At 46.6% G+C, this 20,140-nt stretch overlaps 1 protein-coding gene across 3 annotated transcripts; it reads right to left on the reverse strand.

Annotated features, from left to right (window-relative positions):
- Positions 1–608: 608 nt before the first annotated feature.
- PARK7 (Parkinsonism associated deglycase) lies at positions 609–16,225 on the reverse strand. 3 transcript variants are annotated; one of them, XM_072975480.1, is made up of 8 exons: positions 16,065–16,225; positions 14,934–15,051; positions 13,538–13,639; positions 11,621–11,680; positions 11,118–11,201; positions 10,514–10,583; positions 7,083–7,169; positions 609–1,173 (listed from the first exon to the last, which is right to left on the reverse strand). In XM_072975480.1, exons 2-8 carry the CDS (start codon positions 15,021–15,023, stop codon positions 1,013–1,015), a joined length of 654 nt encoding a protein of 217 aa, XP_072831581.1. In that variant the 5' UTR covers positions 15,024–15,051; positions 16,065–16,225; the 3' UTR covers positions 609–1,012. The 3 variants fall into 3 exon arrangements, with proteins under 3 accessions (XP_072831581.1, XP_072831580.1, XP_072831582.1); XM_072975479.1 differs by having other exon boundaries at positions 16,059–16,222; XM_072975481.1 differs by lacking the exon at positions 11,118–11,201 and having other exon boundaries at positions 16,059–16,215.
- Positions 16,226–20,140: the final 3,915 nt, after the last annotated feature.

The following is a 20,140-nucleotide window of genomic DNA, read 5'->3' on the forward strand; positions in this document are numbered from 1 at the left end:
GAGGGCGGGCAGCAACGAGCCCACACCGCAGAGGCGTCTTCAGCAGTAGCTCGGCCCGCCCTCCGCAGAAGCCTGCCCACTGCTTAGTCCTCTGAATCTTACCAGTCACTCATAAATGATGAGAAAACAAAAAGCCGAGGGGATCTGCCGGCTCCTGCTGGCAAGTGCAGAAGCTGCTCTGCTTCAGGGGTAGAGCGACTGGGGTCAGGAAAGCTTTCCACCTCTCGTGCTGGAGCTGCCCTCGGGCCGGGCCAGGCCTCCCCTCCCAGCGCTGAGGTGGCTGCCAGCAGCGCCAGGTTCACTGCAGGTCCTCCTGACCGCACGCCGGCAGGCCCGGCAGAGGCCCCAGGGCTGGAGCGCATGGGCTGACTGCTCTCACCCATGCGTGAGGCTCTGCCTGGCCGGGCCGGGTTGTCTGCCAAGCCCCGGTGTGCGACCTAGCCCTGCACGTGGGCGCTGGGCGGTCACAGGGTGAAACAGCGGGGTGCTGTTAGCCGAGGAAGGGAAACGGGCTGCGCCGGCCTGGAGAGGTTTTCAATTCCAACTGAGGACTTCTGCTATAACATGAAAAGAGGAATTAGCTTACAAAGATTCACAGTACAGCCAACTTCACTGGATTTTTTTAATAGCACATTAGAGATACAGGTAATGAGTGGGAGAGAAATTGCACTTTTAAATCTTTGTTTTACGCTTTTCCTCCTCGCCGTGTAAGATGTGTTTGCTGCTCGTTTATTTCAGTAGCAGTATCAACAGTTTAATGAAGCTGATAATTTGGCTTCACACCAAACAATGGAGACCAGAGGGAAAAGAAGGAACAATCAACAGTTTGCTAAATGCACTATTTATTCTGCAGTCAAGGTTTAGAAATGTGGGGACACAACTGGGGACACACCGCTGGGCTGCTGGCGGGTGACCCCTGCACGGGGGGTGGGGATGGGGCACACTGACCCTGCTTTGTGTTTGGAGCGAACACAGTGAGAATGATTACGGACGGCCTACCCCTCCAGCCCTGCTAATCTCTCAGAACGAGAGGTGCCTTCACCTGCGCTGCCACCTCCTTGCCGGCCAGGGCCTCCACGATGGCGAGGGCAAACTCGAAGCTGGTTCCAGGCCCCCGGCTGGTGAGGATCAGCCCGTCCCTTTCCACTCGACTCTCCGAGTAGCTGTAATGATCTTGGAAACAAACACAGAAAACCATCACATCCTAATGGGCTCTGCTGGACAGCCACGGACTCCACCTAGCAACACCGTTCCGTGACAGCCGGCGGCTGGTCTCTCGCAAATTAAAAACCAACCAACAAGCAAACCGCTCCCCTCAACCCCCGCCGACTCTGCAGCGGGTCATTCAAAAATGCACTTGGCTCTTGGAGGCCTTCCAAGCACACCGTGAGGATATTAAAGGGGCCTGTAGAGCAAAGAGGGGGCCACCGACAACTGTTGAAATGAAACATACAAATACACGTATGCTCAGCGCAGCCGCGTGAGACCTTGTAAATGTGAGATGTTGGAGTGAATGCTGATTGCTCACTTTCTGGTATACAACAAGTGCTCAAGTGTCAATTTCATAACCTGGAGGGCAGAGAATCTGCCAGCCCAAAATACACCGCTTTGGAATACTGTTTTGAGCTGTAGGCACCTGAATAACAGCACATGCCACGAGAGGCTTTCTCTAAACTCCCCTTTTCTGCCTGAAGACAGAGCATCCAAAAGGAACTCAGCTGTCACCAATCCCCTTCCGGGAGTTTCAACAACCAGGAGAGAAAACTGGAGGCTGACACCGCACCCAGACTCTGTCACAAGCGGTCACTCCTCCCATCTACTCTTCTAAAGACCCTCCACCTTTCCTTTTTAAAAGCCAATGACTCTCCCCTAGGAGGCCGATCTCCCCCTCCCCTTTCCCTATTAAGATGGCATTTAAAGGGGGGAGGGTATAGCTCAAGTGGCACAGCATTTAAAGGGGGGAGGGTATAGCTCAAGTGGCACAGCGCATAGCATGCACGAGGTCCTGGGTTCAATCCCCAGCACCTCCTCTAATAATAAGTAAACCTAATTGCGCACACACACACACACACACACACACACGGCATTTAAGCCAGATTTCTCAGCCATCTCAGGGAGCTACTCATTTTTCCCTGGGTATCTCCCATGCGTACAGGTTAACAAGCTTTTTTGTTTTTCTCTTGCTAATCTGTTTTCTATTACAGGGGTCTCAGCCAAGAACTCAGAAGGGTGGAGGGAAAATTATTTTTCCTTCCCTACAAACCTCTGGCAGGAAGGGGGTGAGAGTGAAGCCGTGTTGAAGGCAGAACCCCCATCACACCGACTACCTGCGCTTTGCACACATTCTCTGCTGCCTCAAGACAAACACGCAAAAACGATACACAACATATCGGGAGTCGGGAGAGATGGAGGAAGAAGCCACCCTCTCTTGTCAGGGGCTCCTTTTCTTCTGCGTCCCTAACTGGCTATATTTTCGCAAATGTAATAACTAGAAACGTGCTTCTATATTTGCATGAAGTACCTCTGGGCAAGTCCCAGGCCACAACCCTGGGCTTCCTGGCACCGGCTCGCCAAGCTCTCGCCCTCCACACCAGCCGTCAGCAAAGCCTCGCACTGCACAGAGCCAGGCTCCAACTCCCCAGGTGCAGCAGCACCCCTGTGGCCTGGCCCCACTGCCCCCCCCCAACTCGTCCCATCGCCCACTCTCCCACCTGGAGCTGTCACCGAGCACCCTACACTCCCTGGCCCCGGGAAGAGCTGCCGGGCTGCCCACTCTGCCCAGAGAGCTCCCACCTCCTCCCCCTCCCAGGTTCAGCATCGGCCCCTCAGGGGGGCCACCTCTCCACACCGGGTCCCTGGGACCCATCAGAGCACCCACTCAGCACTGCCGGACCCTGGGAACAACCTGTTTCCTTGCTCGTGGTCTATTCTGAAAACGACTGAGCGCTCACCTGTCCCCACCCAGCCTTGATATGAACGGCCCCAAGGAGGCACCCCAAGTACCAGTGAACAGAAGAATGAATGAACATTCCCCACCTCCCCTCTGTGGACAGCCCTCCCCACACTGTCCTCCCTCCACGCTCAGCACCCCAAGAAGATGCTCTTTCCAAAGTGCAAGTCAGAGCACACCCACTTCTCTCCCCTACGACAAGTCTTCCCCAACTTTCTCCAGCACCTAGAGGTGACCCTGAACTCCACATCACAGTGCACAAGCCCTCAGGCCTGGTCTGCGTGCAGAGACTGGACCAGAAGGAGCCAGGACAGAGACAGAAAAGAACCTGTGTCCAGGTGGGAGCCAGTGGTGACCTGGGTGGGGACAGCGGCAACGGAGAGGAAACAAAGGTCTAAGGTGTATTCTGCAGATAACATGCCCGGAACCTGGTGAAGGACCGGACTTGGGGAGGCACCCAGAATGATTCCTAGCCGTCTGTCCCGGCAACTGGGCAGGTGGTGGTGCCACTCAGCAGCATGGAACCCAAAGGACACAAGATTCAGGGCAGGGATTAACAGCCCACGAAGGTCCTCTGTGAAATCCTGCCACACGCTGTCCCTGCAGGCAGAGCCAGGCATGCAGCACACACTCCACCTCTGACCACCTTACCCCCGGCCCCAGCCAGTGCGGACCCATCTCCCACCCACCCGAGAACACCTGAGGACCCGACTTCACTTTGTTCCTTTTTCTGTTTCCAGAGCCTGAGGAAGAGCTCAGGAAGTACTTGTTCAATGAACACATACAGAAAAAAGCTCGCCTAAAAAGATGCTCTTGCTGTATTATGAGCTTTAGAAACAAGGTACTGACTCAGGTCCCTTCAGAGTGGGTTAACGACACCTGCAGTAACTCCTGTCTTCCTGGGCTCGTTACAAATTAAGTCACCGCTGAAGTACCTGACCACAGCACATGAAAAGAGGGGCCCTACTTTGAGGAAGAGGCGTTTTCATAATGCGACCTCAATGACTGGTGGTTAAGCCAGGCCAAGCTCACTTTAAATGCTCAACTAGGAAACTGGCTGGACCGAGCCTCCCAGAGCCAAGATGGCTCCCTAGATGGGGCAGCGGGAAGCACGATTCTACACGCTTCACTCAACAATCTCTTTGTGGGTAAAATACTACAAATACAGCTTAAACTGGTTAAAGATGTTTAAAGGTTCCATGGTTCTCAAAACCTCAACCAGGAGGAGCACAGGTCTGCTTGTCCACTAGCCCCACCTAGCGGCGAGCACGCAGAAGCACAGCACGCCCGGCCCTCGCCTGCACGGGCGCGGGCGCACCAGCCCACGGGCACAGGACACCACACGCTCAGTCTGGCACAAGGCACTCATTTCTTTTCAACTTTAAGCAAACACCCCAAAGCCTCTCTCAAAGCCCAGACATAAAGCAACTGGGGCGGCTGGGGGCGAGGCGGTCAGCAACTGATGGCTGCTTTTACAGGCGACACCTCACCCAGGTGGTCTCAGGGCCTCGGACGTGAAGTCCCAGAGAGCCGGAAATATTTACTACCGGCCCTTCAAGGAAAAGCCGCTGGCCCCTGCGCACAGCAGCCCTGGGTTCCAGTCCTGGCTCTGCGGTTTAGGAGCTGCCTGACCTCCCTGGGCCTCCCTTTCCTCTTCTGTAGAATGGGGGTGATACCGAGCTAACAGGACTACCGTGGGAATCCAGTCGAACCAAAGGCCAGCAGGAGGCGGCACAGTTACCCCAGCCTGTTCCCGGCTCTGCTCCCAGCGCTCAGCCCTGGGCCAGGCCTTCAGATGCTCACTGCAACAACGGGCAAGCAAACGGCAAGGCCGCACCTTCACTTCAAAGCTGAGAAGCAGACTCTGTCCTTCAGACTGGAGTGCCCATTTGAGTAAAACATTTCATACCGACCCGAATGGCGAGGTTGCGATGAGGACAAGCAGGAGGGCCTCACTGCAGGAGACGCCCAGGAAGTGCCTGTAGCTCCACTTCTCAGAATGTTCTTAAAGTGCAGAAATTGCAAACGTTTTTTTCTTGCAATGGAACTGACTAAACCCAGTGCCTGGTAACAAACGTGCGTGGGAACCTCACAGGGACAGAGGCCGGGCCACGTGGCCTCGCCCCCCCCCAGCCTGTTTCCTCGCCTGTGAGGCCAATGCCGGCCGGCCCGCCTGGCCCCGGGGGCTGCGAGTGTGCCTGGAAATGTCCAAGAGTTAACAGCCTAATCTTCTACGTCTGATGGGCCTCAGGTCTTGAGGTCTCACAAGGAAGGAGACAGAAAGGATGCACCTTCAGATAACGGAGACTGTCTGATTCGAGCCCTCCTTCTCATGTGTTGCAACTACTAAACGAAGCCTGATTCTGTTCTTTCTGACCCTCCAAAATCCCCCCACTGGTTCAAAGTAAGTTAAATCCCTACATTAAAAAATGCCCAGAAGCCAGAGCCTTAAAAAAAAATCAACTTTCAAACAGAGGGTTTTAATGACAACTTACTTACTGTCTTTCTATCAACTAAAATAAAATTATAGGTTTTAAGAAAATACTACTCTAGATGAAATTTAAAAACGTGCAGAATGTCCAACACCAAGAGTGAACCCTAACGTAAACCACGGGTGCTGGGTGACGGCGACGAGGCGGGGTAGGCTCACCGCCTGGTGGGGAGGGGGGCTGTGCATGGGCGGACGGGGGTTCACGGGAACTCTGTACTTTCTGCTTCATTTTGCTGTGAACTTAACACTCTTCTGAAAAATAAGGTCTATTAATTTAAAAAAACAAAGGCAATAAAATGAAAACTGCATCACTTTACTTTTCTATGAAAAGGGACTATAAGAAATGATGCTAACCGCCCTTTTAGTTCACAGTAAGCCCAGGGCAGGACTGACAGGCGGAAAATGTATCAGCTGCACAGCCATCTTCAAACCCGCCTTTGATGTTATCAGTCTTTTCATTTAGCCACCGTGTTTTGGTTGGCTGGTGTCACTCAGTCTCCCCCCTGGTTGAATGCCAGTCGGATCACCTTGGCTTCTAACTGGGAATTCTGATTCTCTTGCATTTGTCCTCTCTCTCTGCATGTTCCAAGGCCCCTGCCTCCCCGTGACATGCACTGCAGGGACAGGTGGCAGAGGAAGACCCTTCCTGTCTGACAGAAGACACTACTGCTTGGTGCCCTGAAAGCCACACTGAGCAGCAGCGGCTGGTACTGGGGGAGCGGCGGCCCCCTGGCACAGCTGCACGTTCAGGAGCTAGGATAATCATATATGGCTCGCATTTTAAAACTTGATACACACGTCTCTGCAAGCTGTTAAGAGATAACAACATCCTTTTTTTTTTAAAATAATCTCCAAATAACAAGCAATATAAGAGAATTTAAAATTTTTTGATACATTATGAAGAAAAAGTGTAACGTTACGTTAAAAAAGCAAGCTGCAGGATGTATTTACGAGATTTCACTGGAGTAAAAATATTAAACCACAAAGGATAAGGGGGGGTGTACAGAGACAATTCTAGGGTTACACAAGAAACTTTTAACAGAAATTACCTCTGAAAATTATTAGAGAAAGGGGTGGGGAAGTCAGTGAGGAAAGGAACATCTCTTTCTACTTCATCCCTTTCTGTGCTGTTTGCATTTTTTAAAACATGAATAGAAATTATTTTTATAAAAATAAGTTAACAAAAGTTAAATATCTACTTGATATTTATAAAAGAAATCTGTCAGCCGAGGAACAGGCTTGGACCCAGGCCTCCTCAGAAGGATGGCGGAGCAATGTGTACTTCACATTGGACTGTGGGCAAAAGGGCACATTCTGAAACTGCTATCGAGGTTTAAAATTTACCTTCAGATTGCTGGCAAAGTATTTGGTAAAAATACTAATTAAACTGGCATTTTGCAACCACTTCAGTCTGTGACACTGGCCTTTGGCTTAGCTCCCACGCCTCCAGGATATACAGAGACTCGTAAGGTTAGCCCGCCTCTCGCATTAAAACACTTGCAAAGAAAGTAAGGGACATGTCAAACCTCAACCCCCACCGGGAACCCCTATGTGTCAACTATGTAGACCTGTGGGAGACAATGCCACATGGCCGCTTTTGAGAAGGTCTTTTTGTACGTTAAAATACAAGCATACACTTACTTCCATTCATCATTTTGTCTTTAGCAAGTGGGTGCGTTGTAACTTTGCTTCCAAAACCTATTTCGTGAGCCAACAGAGCCGTAGGGCCTAAAAAGATAAATAAAAAGATGTAAGTGGAGATATAGAAAGACCCATACTTTAAAAACTGCAGCAGGAATTCTTCAAAATCAGGAGGCTCTTACCTAAAAATATACTTACGATTCTGAAATTAAACGCCTCTCAGTATGAGAGCTGAAGTATGTTTATAATAAACCACCTGAGCTAAGCACATATGGCAAAAGCGTACAAACTCAAGATAACCATTTCATCAAAAAGACGTACCCTGACACCTGAGGAGCAAACAGGTAAAAGACCGTGCCCCCAGGAGGGACAGGCTGCAAGTGTAATAGGGGCACAGAGGAGAGGGAGACCCCAGGGGCGACTCACCTTGCCTTACTCTTTTGCAAATGAAAGGTTCAGTTACACATTAAAGGCAGCTGGTACCTTTTGAACCTCTGGGCTTAACTGCTATTTTACGGACTAAATTTTTTTTAATTGAAAATGAAAAATTAGCGCTCATCTATCTGCCTATCCAAATATATCAGGTGATAAGAATGATTAAAATGAACACAACACTGTCCCAGCCCCAAAGGAGACACCTCTGTGTCTGAGACATAAAGGCCTTTCTTTCTTACAGCTACGCACTAAGAAGAACCTTGCACAAATGCCAACTGTGATCCTCTGGGCCTTCCCTCTTAAAATAGAGTTTTAAAAAAATATGCAGGTGCTGAGTTGAGATTTTTATCCAAATGTATTCACTGAAAACTGATAATCATAAGCATATTTCGCAGGTAACATTCCCCAAGTAGGGGAATGTTTGTTATCTTACCTTAAAACTTTAAAGAAAGTAGTTATTCTATTTTTTTTTGTCTAAGCCACCAAAAAATAACAAAAACAAACAGAAACTTTCTAAGGCCTCATGTCACACCTAGAGAAACTTTAAAAGAGCACCATGACCTTCTAAATGGTCAGGCCACAGTGGATAAGATCTCAGGTCAGAACCTGTACACTTCAGCTTCAGCAAACCCAAGCACTTTCTTACAGCCCTTTCATTTTTCAACACGGTTCCAAGAAAAAAGTTCTTATGTAACAGACCCACAGGCTTCTCAGACCTCAGCTGCTACTAACAGGAAGCGCAAACAAGCAACACGCAATTACATAAGCTTTCTGCCCAACGGAGGTGTCGGTTTCAGACCAATCCTCACTTACACCTTAGGTCAAAAGCCTTTTAAATACACTTGACGTCTCCCTCCTCCTCACTTGTATTCTACCCGCGAGAGAACCATGTGTGGCAGCAAATTGCAAATGTCTGTAAAAACTGAGGGATTATCACTCAATTTTTATTTGAATGGATTCATGAATTACCTTTAATGCTTATTTTGTAAGATTTTAAGTAAATAATTTGCTGCATTTTCTTGTAAAGCAAACCTCAAGCGATGACTGACCCACAGTGAGGAGAGTGGTCACACGGTGAGCTGGGACTTTACAGACTGCTCCCTCCAGGTGATAAAATTACTGCTTACAGTAACGTTAACAAACGTGCTGTAAACTCATAATTACTGCTTTCTGGGGCTTTAGGATCCTATTTGGAAAATTAGAGGCGATATCTAGCTACTTCTATTACTTGCGCTTTTGATGGATGAAGTGTGGCCGAGTCCGCACCAGGGATCCAGCCCTGAGCATGAAGCAGAGGGTACAGTGGACTGAGTTGCCTTGGGAGGCCCAGAGGATCCGGCCAACAGTGCCACCGTGTGGTGACTTACACAGAGAGCACCACGGCCACCTCCTGGCCCCTCCAGGTGCCCCTGAGCCTGGGCAGTACTTGGAGCCGCGTGTGGGCCAAGTGCTGGCTCCTTCCCCTGGAGGATTCCTTCCCCACCCCACCGCGCAGAGTGAATCTCCTTTTATTTTCTTCTCAAGACAGTCTCCCTTCCAATTTCTGTCTCTCGCATTCACTCAGTATTAGGGGTTAGGTTAATGTTCCTTCTGTTCAATAAACAGCTCCCAGTTCCTGACTGCAACGCTTAGCAATCTTCTTGTTTCCATCCGCCGATTTAAAACCTCAGAATCTCTTCCACGGTTCACACTAGCCACTCTTTCACACTCAAACTACCGCAGTCTCCATGACACACGGGCACGCGCCTTCCCGTTTTTTGCAGCCCCAGAAGAGCAGGGCAGGAGATTCATCGCAGACAGATCATTAGCGCTGTGTACCTTATGAAGTCCATTTAAATGATTATCAGGTCTGCGTTCCTAAGGAGCGTGGTACCCAGGCCTGCCTGAGCCCAAAACAGTGAGCCAGATGGGCCAACAATGACACAGAACAAAAACGGACACATGGTTTTGACTTTCAGCAGAGTCCTAAGAGGACAAAGCCAGCCCAGACCCTTCCATTCTTCCTTTGGTTAAAGCACCTAAGGGCAAGGCAGACGTGAGGGGTGAGCAGAGTGGGGAGGGGATGGGCTGGACTAGGTCCTTATACACCTAATAGGCCCTACGTCCGCCTCCTCAAAGACGGGTGCAGCTGCCTGCGCCGCAGTGTCCTTCAGCAGAGACAAATCCTTGGGCCCTGAGGGCAAGTCAGAGGTCAATGTCGACCAGGGGTCAAGGACAGGGCCCACCAGGCGGTTGCCTCTGCAGTCCTGCTCTAATGCAAAATGCCCAGGGCCCTAGCCTATGGATTCTTTTAAAAAGTCTACTGTATTGAACAAAATAAAGTGTCATTTTATCTAACCGTCCATACATCCACTAATTTATATACTCGCTCTTTTGACAGACGTTTAATAAAGGCCTATAAACAAGAAAGGCACCTGCCAAAATTACTCAGAATATCATCTGATAGTAGAGCAAAAAGAATGGATTTTTAAAGCACTATCAGAAAACAAAGTATTACTAGGTTTCAAAGATGTGAGGACATCCATAAAGCCCCAAAAACCTGCCTCTGAAGCACTTGGAGGCAGCACAGTGCCCGAGACGCAGCACTGAGCACCGATGTCGGCAGAGGGCACTATGGGGCAAGCCCAGGGCAGAGCCGTCCTGTTTCGTCTGCCCGGTTCTTGCTGACAGTGCGCTGGCACAAAGACCTTCTGGCACCAGGACTTGCTGCAACCAGCTGTTTGCTGAATTCCAGAGGGGCCAGATTTTCCTCTGAGGTCCACCAAGCACAGAAAACACGAAGTTTCACAGAATGTAGACCAAAGGCACGGAGAGGCAGAGAGCGGAACGGCTGTAGTCATTTCTGAAATGACACTAACTTCATGCCACCAAATTGAACACACCAATACAGACGCCTTTCCTGCTTTATGAAGGGGAAGAAGTCTTTGGAACCAAATCTTATAATTACAGACCACCCCGGTGTGTGGGTTCTGCAGCTTCCACATGTTACACGTCACCTGCACAGATGGCAGCAATGAGGCCCTTGCTCTTCTCTTGTTCTTTCAGAACCTCTTTCACAGCAGCGGACTATTCAAAGAAAAGCAAAAACACATCAAGTTATGATCAAGCCACAGCCAGTCTCTGGCTAAAATCTGATTTTAGCTTAAACCACAAGATCTTCAATCTGACTACTTTTCAACAATATTGCTAAATCATCAATATAAAAATGACCAAATCTGTAATGCTTCTACATTCTTAAACCCAAGCACGGCATTTATTATATGAAAAAGGCACCCTTTTCTTAAGACGTTTAAAGCTGAGATGAGAAAAGCAAGTTCCCCTGGGCACGCGAACCCTCGCCGTGCTGTACTCCAGGGAGAGACACGGCAGGGAGGAAACACGGTTCTGGGGGTGTTTTCAGGCAGCAGAGTCGGGAACAGGGCCCCGCAGTCCCCAGTAGCTGATTCAACCTGCTTCACGAGCTCCTGTCTGCCGGCCTCTCCTACTGCTGTCTCCTTGCTGCAGGCTGACTCCTCACACAAGACAAAATGAAGAAGGAAGCAGTGGCCCCCATTTGGCCATTTCTCATTCCAGCTGGCAGCTGGCGCCCTCTGCACCCACCGAAGCCCCGCGTTGAGGAGACAGCCAGTCTCTCAGCTTCCTGTGCCTGAGCTGTCCTAGGCCCCAAAGGAGATCGTGCTGCTGCTGCCGAGGGAAGAAAATAAGCAGTCTCACATCTGGACAGGACCCACAGCCTCTGTCTTAACTGTCCCACCAATTCTGCTTACTTCTATCGTGAATGCTATTAGGAATGCTTTTGAAAATTTAAGTTATGGGGGGAGAGTATAGCTCAGTGGCAGAGCGCATGTTTAGCCTGCATGAGGTCCTGGGTTCAATCCCCAGCACCTCCATTAAAAATAAATAAGTAGACCTAACTACCCTCCTCCCAAAAAAAGCTAAAAAAGAAAAACCCTTAAGCTAGACCATTTTGTTAATCTCATCTTTTCCTATTTTATTCACAGCCTCCCTCCTGAAATATTATAACAAAATCAACAGACTCTTATCAGGAGATGTTGAAGTAGCACTTATACCCATTTTTTTTTTCTTCTTTACCCACTTTTTACCTCAGATAAATTCTGTGCGCCCAGGTTACCTCCTGGTAGAACCACTACGTCATAAGGTCCCTGTAACAGTTAAAAAAAAAAAAAAAGCAAGAATGTTTCATCTGAAATGTGCATTAAACAATAAACACTTTCACATTTTAAGTGTGGGTCATAAGCAAAACACTGTTCACAGAAGAACACTTAAATAGAGCAAGATGTTTCTCTACGATGGAATACTGCTGTAACTAGTAAAAAATAGAGAACATCTGTATATAATAAAATGAAAGGATGTCCTTGTTGCAGAATTGCAAGGGTAGCACAATCTCATTCTTGTACAAAATATATACACATGCATGTGCATGCAGATGTGTCTGTATACACACTTAACACACACACGCTCACATGGACAGTATACAGATACTCACAGACAAAGGAGTGGGCCAACTGATATGGGATGAGGGGAGAGGGGGAATGAAAAAGGACGTTTAACATCTGACGTTGTGTTGATCTATACTGCATGAGTTGTTTTTCAGCAGGAATGCACGAAGTAATACATAATTAAAAGAAAAATGTTAAAACGCAGAAAAAAATTTAACCTTATGAAAAATGGAACTTGGGGGATAAAAATAATGCAAAATTTTAGTATCCCAGACATCAAAACATCCTAGAAATCTAATGGTTTCAAACTTGCTGAAACTACAAAATAGAAGGTTTAACAATACTTTAAAATGTTAAGAAAGTTTTAAAAATTTAGTCATTCAGCAAATTATCAAATGAGAATTCTGTACATATTTAGTGCGTCATATGCAATTTAGAATTACCTTTAAAGACTATAAATCTCCTATGTTGTTTTAAAATGAAACAAAACTAAAAACAAAATTTGTGACGTATAGACTTTCTTTCACTTCTTTTAGATATGGAACTAAACAATAAATGAACACAAAATGTAACTACTGTTTTAAAAAAACCCAAACACCACAGGACAAAAAAGATCAGGGAAGAAATATTTACTTATCCTCTCTCATTTTTAACCTGCTATTTATAAAGTTTCAACAATTTATATGTAAATACCAGTATTCTTACACTCCACAATCTAGCACTGAAATACTTGAATTTATGAAAAAGGAGTAAAGTTTTTCTATGCACTTGAGGACAGCTAAGCACAGGGAATCACGCTCCCAGGTTCCACAGCAGGGCTCAGGTGGCCATCCATGAGCTGGCTCTGTGTCCTTCTCTGCCACGTCTCTGCTCCCAGAGGGTGCTGCCCACACCCCTGTCATGCTGGCCCCTTCAGCCTGAGCACTGTGAGAGTGTCTGCAAGAGTCTGAGCCTGTGTGGGCAGGCTTGCTTCTGAAGAAAGGGACTATAGCTCTTGACAGATTCCCAAAAGTGTTGGTCCCCCTCAAAAATAAGAACCACAATGCTAAAGATACTGAAAAAGTGACACAATTTAAGTAGAACTCTTGCTCCTTCCTTAATCCAACCACGAATGAAGCATGAGTTGTTCCACGTAAAATGAATCACACAACCACGTCTGTGTCATTGAAAGAGGAAAGGTAGTAAGTAGTTTTTGAATAAAGAGTAAGAAATGACTAGGAAATACAGGACTGATTCTCTGATATCAAGTAACAGAATTGTAACAAGAGGCAAGGCTGCCTGGATGAGCCAGGATACTGGTCCAAGTGTCCCATCCATTCACCCACGCTGAGCACGTGCAGGGTCATGGACCTGCCAGGCTCCAGGGGTACAGATACAGAGCAGAGCAAAGCAAAAGTCCCCCACTTCCCAGCGCTTAATTTAGTGGCAAAGACAACCAAGCAAAGTGATTTTCCTGAAATAAGTTTGTGCTAACAACAGCCTCACATGTACTCCAAACACAGCTCAAGCAATTGATAAAGAAGTCGCAGAAAGGAGTAATTCCAAGTCTGGACAACAAACCTCTTTTTTTGCATCTTCCAGACTGGCATCAGGACAAATGACAACGTCTCGGCTACACTGTACCGGGTCCTTTCCAGCCAGACCTGCGACGGTGACCTTAATCTAAGAGAAAGACGTCATCATGATATTTAAGAACACTGAAACATAAATTTAGAGTAACATTTTCACAGCTGTCCTGTGTTTTAAAATAACTTGGCAGGAAATACCGCAACAAAACCATGCTGACTTTAGGCTCATTAAGCTGGCTAGCTGTATTTTATCACTAGGTCTGTCCCAGTTTGCCCAGGACAGTGTGAATTAAAGATGCTGTCCCAGCATGCTGCCTGCTGAGTGTTCTTCCTCCCACAAGGGTTCCGGTTTGGGGGATAAGCCATACGACCATCCTATCAATAATCATTCTCGCAAAGTTACTGCTGCCATTTAAACCTCATGATATTTCATTAATAACAAATCAAAATAACAAAATACTACTTCACCTTGCAAAAACTTACAAAGTTGGCAATACTGAGAGCTAGTGCTGGGAAAACAGGAATTTTCCTTGCTGCTGGTGGCCCACATCTTAGTACTTTGGAAAGTCATTTGACAACATCTAGTAACATCGACCACGCAACCAGCTATTCCTTCAGGCACAGAGCCTAGAGAAACTTCCCCATCTTTGAGCAAGGAAACCCGTACGAGAATATTACAGTATTATAATGCTGTGAAACAAGGCAACAGAAGAACGGGTAGACAGGGCATATTCCTATAGTGCAACACAAAGCAGCAGTTTTAAATAAACTGGATCTTTATCTTTACTACAATATGTGCACTTTATTTATTTACTTAAATATTTTGATTGATCGATTGTCTCTGCACCTCAGTTTCTTCAACAGCAAAATGAGAATGGCAACAACTCAGTGGGTTGTTGTAACACATAAAAAGGTTTACATAAGTGCTGAGAATGACACCTAGCCCTCAGTAAATGCTATGTAGGTATTCATGATGGTTATATAGACACATACAGATTTATAATACAGATATGCAGAATGAAAACTACAATCTAATGTTACTTTAGAGACATGCATGGGCTGGATATACATCCATGTGAGGGGAGCAGTTATCTCTGGGGCCAGAAAGGGCATAGATTTGGGAAATTTACAAAGGCGGCTTTGCCATGTTTTATTCTTTTAAAGCATTTGTTCTCCAAGAAACAGATCTGAAAGAAATATGGCAAAACATTCACAAGTATTAAATGTGGACAGCGGATAAACAGGTAATTATTATTATATCGTGCCTGTACTGCTGTGTATGCTTGAAATGTTTCATAAAGGATACTGGATACGACTTTATTCAAAATTTAGAAAAATTCAAAAATGTTTCAAAAGGGAGGAGGGCTAAAAAACCTTGTGGGACTTACTCCAGCTCGTCTCATGACATCTACAGGGATGACCGTCTCCATCTCTTCTGCTCCTTTAGCCAGGATGACCAGAGCTCTTTTTGAAGCCATTTTTATGTTGTATTTTTTAAAGACTTAACTAAAAAAAAAAAAAAAAATTCAAAACACTTTCACTGCAACCCTGGAAAAGCCCCAAATTTTAAATTTAGTAACATTTTTAAGCAGAGTAACTACGTGCCTCCTAGGGAAAAGGTTTTGATAAGACAAACATAACTGAACATGAAAAAAGCATTCTAGGTTAACATGGGTTTACTTAGTAGAATTTCAGTTGCTGTTCTTTTTGAGATGAAAACCCAGTAAAGTTGCCAACACGTTAGTTTCGTTTAGATTTTTATGTTTTTTAAAATCCAATTTCTAGTAATAAATTGCAAATGAAATTTTCCAAGACACAAGTACGTGGGTCTTGCATTTCACACAATTTGGGGAGATAAAAGGTCTTCTTTTCTTGAAGAACTATTTCGCAGAGAAACGACTAAATTTAACTTCATGGGTAAAAAACCCACGAAATACACAGTCTTTAGCAAGTAGCCCCTGAGATTTTTGGAGGGAATTTTTTTTCTAGTTCCAATAACTGCACTAAAAATTCAGGGTGGGGGAGGTTAACAGTGTTAACTATTTGAAGACACTTTTTTTTTTTTAATGTCGGAGACAGATGGGAATTTCCCCTTACTCAATCCAGCTAGAATCTCTCTTTGCACTTGGCTCTCTCGTTGTAAAGGACGGATGCTAAGCCAGGGCCTTGAGTTTTGAGCCTATTCTCCTTCCGGAGAGTTTGGTTCTCCGTGCAACATAGATTTTAACAAAACGATGTCGACAAACACAGAGTTGGTGGCTCCAAACTGGTGGGAAACTATGTACACAAATTCTGGAAGCTTCGGCGCTGCAACTACGCTTGGCGGCCGAAAGGCGCCATCCGCTTAAACAGGGAGGGCGCGCTCCTCAGACGCGGCGAGACGCCGGCCGGGTCCGCGCGGGTTGGGGGACCCCTCTGAGGGCGCTCCCTCCGAGCCTCGCGACTGTCCAGCGCGCGGCCCCGCGCCCCCTCGCCGCCCGCGGCGCCACCGCCGCGCTCCCCAGGGCCCCGACCTGAACCTCGCCTCTCCTCCCACGGACGCGGCGCCTCGGATCGTTCAGCGACACTTCAGCGCCCGGGACGACAGGGCCAGAACCTGACTAAACGGGGACGCTCGCCAGGACGCACGCGCGCCGCCAGGCTCCGTCCTCAGCGCCGCACTGCGCAGACGCGCGCCGTCTGGCGTCTCATCGCTCCGCACTGCGCAGACGCGCGCTGCTCGGCCCCAGGCGCTCAGCCCCGCACTGCGCAGACGCGCGCTGTCAGGACCCTGGCGCTCAGCACCGGACTGCGCAGACGCACGTCGTTCGCATCACGTTACGTCACGTCCGGCCAAACCATCTCGTAGAACCGGGGGCCGGCCTGCCCTACCGTATCGCGATTGTGCATCTCGAACGATTGTATTTGGAACAGCCAGCACCGGGAGAATCCTGCGGACTCACACATTCTCCTGCAAGCGCCCCACCCAAGATTTGGTCCGGCCTGCCCGCGGCGCGCTCTGAATTTAACCCGCTCTTTGCCAGAGCCCAGCCGTGCAAGTCTCGTCTGAAGAGCCCCGGAGGCTTGCTTTAAACACGCATCTTCACAAAATAGAATTGTTCCTTCACGTTTCCTCTGTGCACTCAGGCCTCCTTTTCATTGTTCCTGTTTCCTTGAGCGCCTTCCTGCGTCGCCTCAGCCTTCGAAGTCTCCCCAGTGACTAATTTAGTTCCCGTGGCCAGTTTCATATATATTAGAGTCTGAAAAGTTTTTTTAATTTTTTTTTAAGTTTCCAATGCTGTTTTTACATCCACAGGCTTAGCGAGATACCCGAACATATAAGCAGACACCTACAGGCAGACCTCCGAGATTCTGCAGATTTGGTTCCAGACAATTGCATTGAAGTGGCTAGGCAGTGAAAAGAGACACATGAATTTTTGGTTTTCCAGCGCATATAAAAGTTATAATTACACTCTACTGTAGTCTATTTAGTGTGCAATAGTATTACGTCTAAAAAAGTAGATACTTTATTTTTAAAAATACTTTATTCTTAAAAAATGCTAGCCATCACCTGAGCCTTCAACAAGTCATACATTTTTTGTTGATGAAAGGGTTTTGCTGGTGGAGCCTGGGATGCTGAAGGTTGGGGTGGCTGCTGCAATTTCTGATGCTCTCTCTCTTTTTAAATGGAGGCACTGGGGATAGAACCCAGGACCTTGTGCATGGTAAGCACACTCTACCACTGAGCTATTACCACCCCCAACCCCGTGGCAATTTACTAAAACAATGAAATTTTCTTCAATCAAGCATGCGATGCTGTTTTAGCATTTTACCTACAGTAGAACTTTAAAAAATTGGAGTCATTCTTCTCAAACCCAGCTGCTGCTGCTTTGTCAGCTAAGTTTATGCCATATTCTAAATCTCTGATGTCATTTCAACAATTTCACAGCATCTTCACAAGGATTAGCTTCCACCTCAAGAAACCACTTACTTTGTTGCTCATCCATAAGTGACTCCTCCTCGTGTCATGATAAAATTTTATCATGAGATGGCAGCAACTGAGTCACATCTTCGGGCTCCGCTTCTAATTCTGTGAGCAAATGCCGTTGGAAGAATGGCGCCAGTAGATTTGCTTGACGCAGAGTTACCACAAACCTTCAATCGCAAGAAGTGTGAAACACAATAAAGTGAAGTACAATAAAACGAGGTGTGTCTATACTTAGTTAATTCATTTATTGAAATGATTATCTTTCAAAGAGGCACAAAGGAAACCTAAATCAAAATGGAGCAGGGAAGCCATGAAGGGAGGGCTCTAACACATACATCACCACAGCTTACAGACCATGGAGGAAGAAAGATTTCTTCCTGACACGGCAACAAACAAGCTGCCCACAATTGTGGTCAATTAAAAAAACCACCTAGCCCTCTCCAATTTCCTTCTAAAATCTGATACAAGCTGACCTTCCCTTTGTCTCCTTGGACTTGCCTGTGGCTCGCTATATAGTTGGCTTGTCCTGAATTGCAGCTCCTTTGCTATTCCAAATAAACTCATCTCAGCTAGCTAAAGATCTTGTTATTTTTTAAGGTCAATAATCTCAAATTTTATTTCTAAAATCTTTGATTAGTGATACTTTTAACTAGTTTCAAAAGCCATAATGATAATGGTTGCATTGAACAGAAGGCTCCTATCCCTGACCCCATCCAGTTCTATTCCCCTCTCCTAAGTAAACACCTTATTAGTTTCTTGGGCAGGCATCCAGTATTTCTTTACATGTGCACAAGCAAATACAAATATATACTATTATTTTCCTTCTTTCTCGTAAAAATGTAGCTGACTCTATACCTTGTTCTGTACTTCCCCTCTGGCTGCCATCACCTTATTAAGAATATCCTGGAGACATTCCATGTCAAAAATAAGTTACTCATTTTTTTTTCTCAGATAGTGTGCCATCATGGGCATGTTCTATAGATGACTTACTGGTGCCCTACTGTTAACACTTAGGTTATTTCCAGTCGTTTTCTGCCAACAGCACTGCATTGAATGTATTTATATGCCCCACTTGTGGACGGATAACTGGAGGGTAAATTCCCACAAATGGGAAATACATTTGAGCAGCCCCATATAAGTTAGCATTCTCAACAGTAATATATAAGAAAGAGTATATTTCAATGGCAGTATTTAAAGTTTCAATTTAGATATCAAAAGCACGTTTATTTTCAAATCACATGTTACTTTTCTTTGCTGGTTTGCAAAGCACTTTCATATAATTCAGTGATAGAATAGTGGTGAGAGTGGTTTTATTGAATTTTTAAAATGGTAAATAGATTAATGTAACATGTAACATTAATGCAACACTCTGCACTCATGCAAAAAAATGTAAATATCTTCAATCGCCACGCATTTTAAGAAGGAAACCTTTTGGGGAGCTCTGGTGCTGCAGCAAAGTGTATTACAGCTCAGTGTTACAGCCCAGTTGTGACAGCAACCTGGATCCAGGTGAGAGACCAAGCAGCACTCGGAGGGTTGGAGAACTCAGGTTGATTATGCCAGCGAGCCCAAAGGAGTTAACATTCCAAGCTCTGGACCCCAGCTGTAGGTTTACACCAACTTTTATAGGCTGCCAGTTTACACTTTGCAACATCATATGCAAATGAGGTATAACGCAAGTTGACTAATTAGGAACAAGCTTTGTAGAAATGGAGCAATCAGGAGGGAGAGAAATAACCAATCGGGAGTGAGCTCCATGCAAATGAAGTACTACAAATGGACCAATCAGAAGTTAGGAAATGAGCCAATCAGGAGTAAAGGAAATAACCAATCAGGGGTGAGCTCAGGGAACCAATAAAATTTTAGGGGTAAGTAAGCCGTTTCAGAGGCAAAAAGTGAGATAGAGCCTCTGGGCCAGGAAACCGGATGGTGCTGGCAGGAAAGTAATGGCCCTGCCTGGGGGTCCTGCTGATCTTTTTATGGGGCTTCCCACCTCAATACAAAAAAGGTTCCTGGGCTTGGTGTGCACCAGGGTTTGACAGGCATACAATCATAAACAGTTGTGCAGTTATGGGTTTGGGCACCCTGGGCAATGGCTAGATTTCCCATAGAATGTTTTGTCCCCAGGTTGTAGATACAGTCAGGAGCTCTATGGGCCAAATGTACATTAACTGACTTGGAGCTTACATCTGTGGAGTCCAGGGACCACCCAGGGAGGCCATTAAACTTGGTTAGATCTGAGAGACCTATCGGGCTGTCTACATGCTGGAGGGGGCTGGGACACAGGCAAAGCCAGCAATCACTTGCTAGTTGTGGGTTAGTAGCATTAAGAAGGTGATGGACCTTGCTTAATAAGGGATTGGGGGTCCCAGTTATAAGGCATGGGCATGGGTCTAGGTCTATTTTTCCCCCCAGTCCTTACCAGGTCTATAGAAGAGCCCTGAGCATGCGGGCTGGGGTTGGGGTGGGGGTGGGGTTCCTGGGAAGACAGTCCTTGCCAAATGCAAATCAGTGAATGGGTCCCATTGGAACCCCCATCACTGAGAGAGATATGTCAGCAATTACTTTTACAAGCAGCAGAAGGGTTTGGGATTTCATTTTTTGTTAACAGGGCGTTATGGTTACTAC

The sequence above is a fragment of the Vicugna pacos genome, chromosome 13, assembly GCF_048564905.1.
Source record: "Vicugna pacos chromosome 13, VicPac4, whole genome shotgun sequence".
NCBI lineage: Eukaryota > Metazoa > Chordata > Mammalia > Artiodactyla > Camelidae > Vicugna > Vicugna pacos.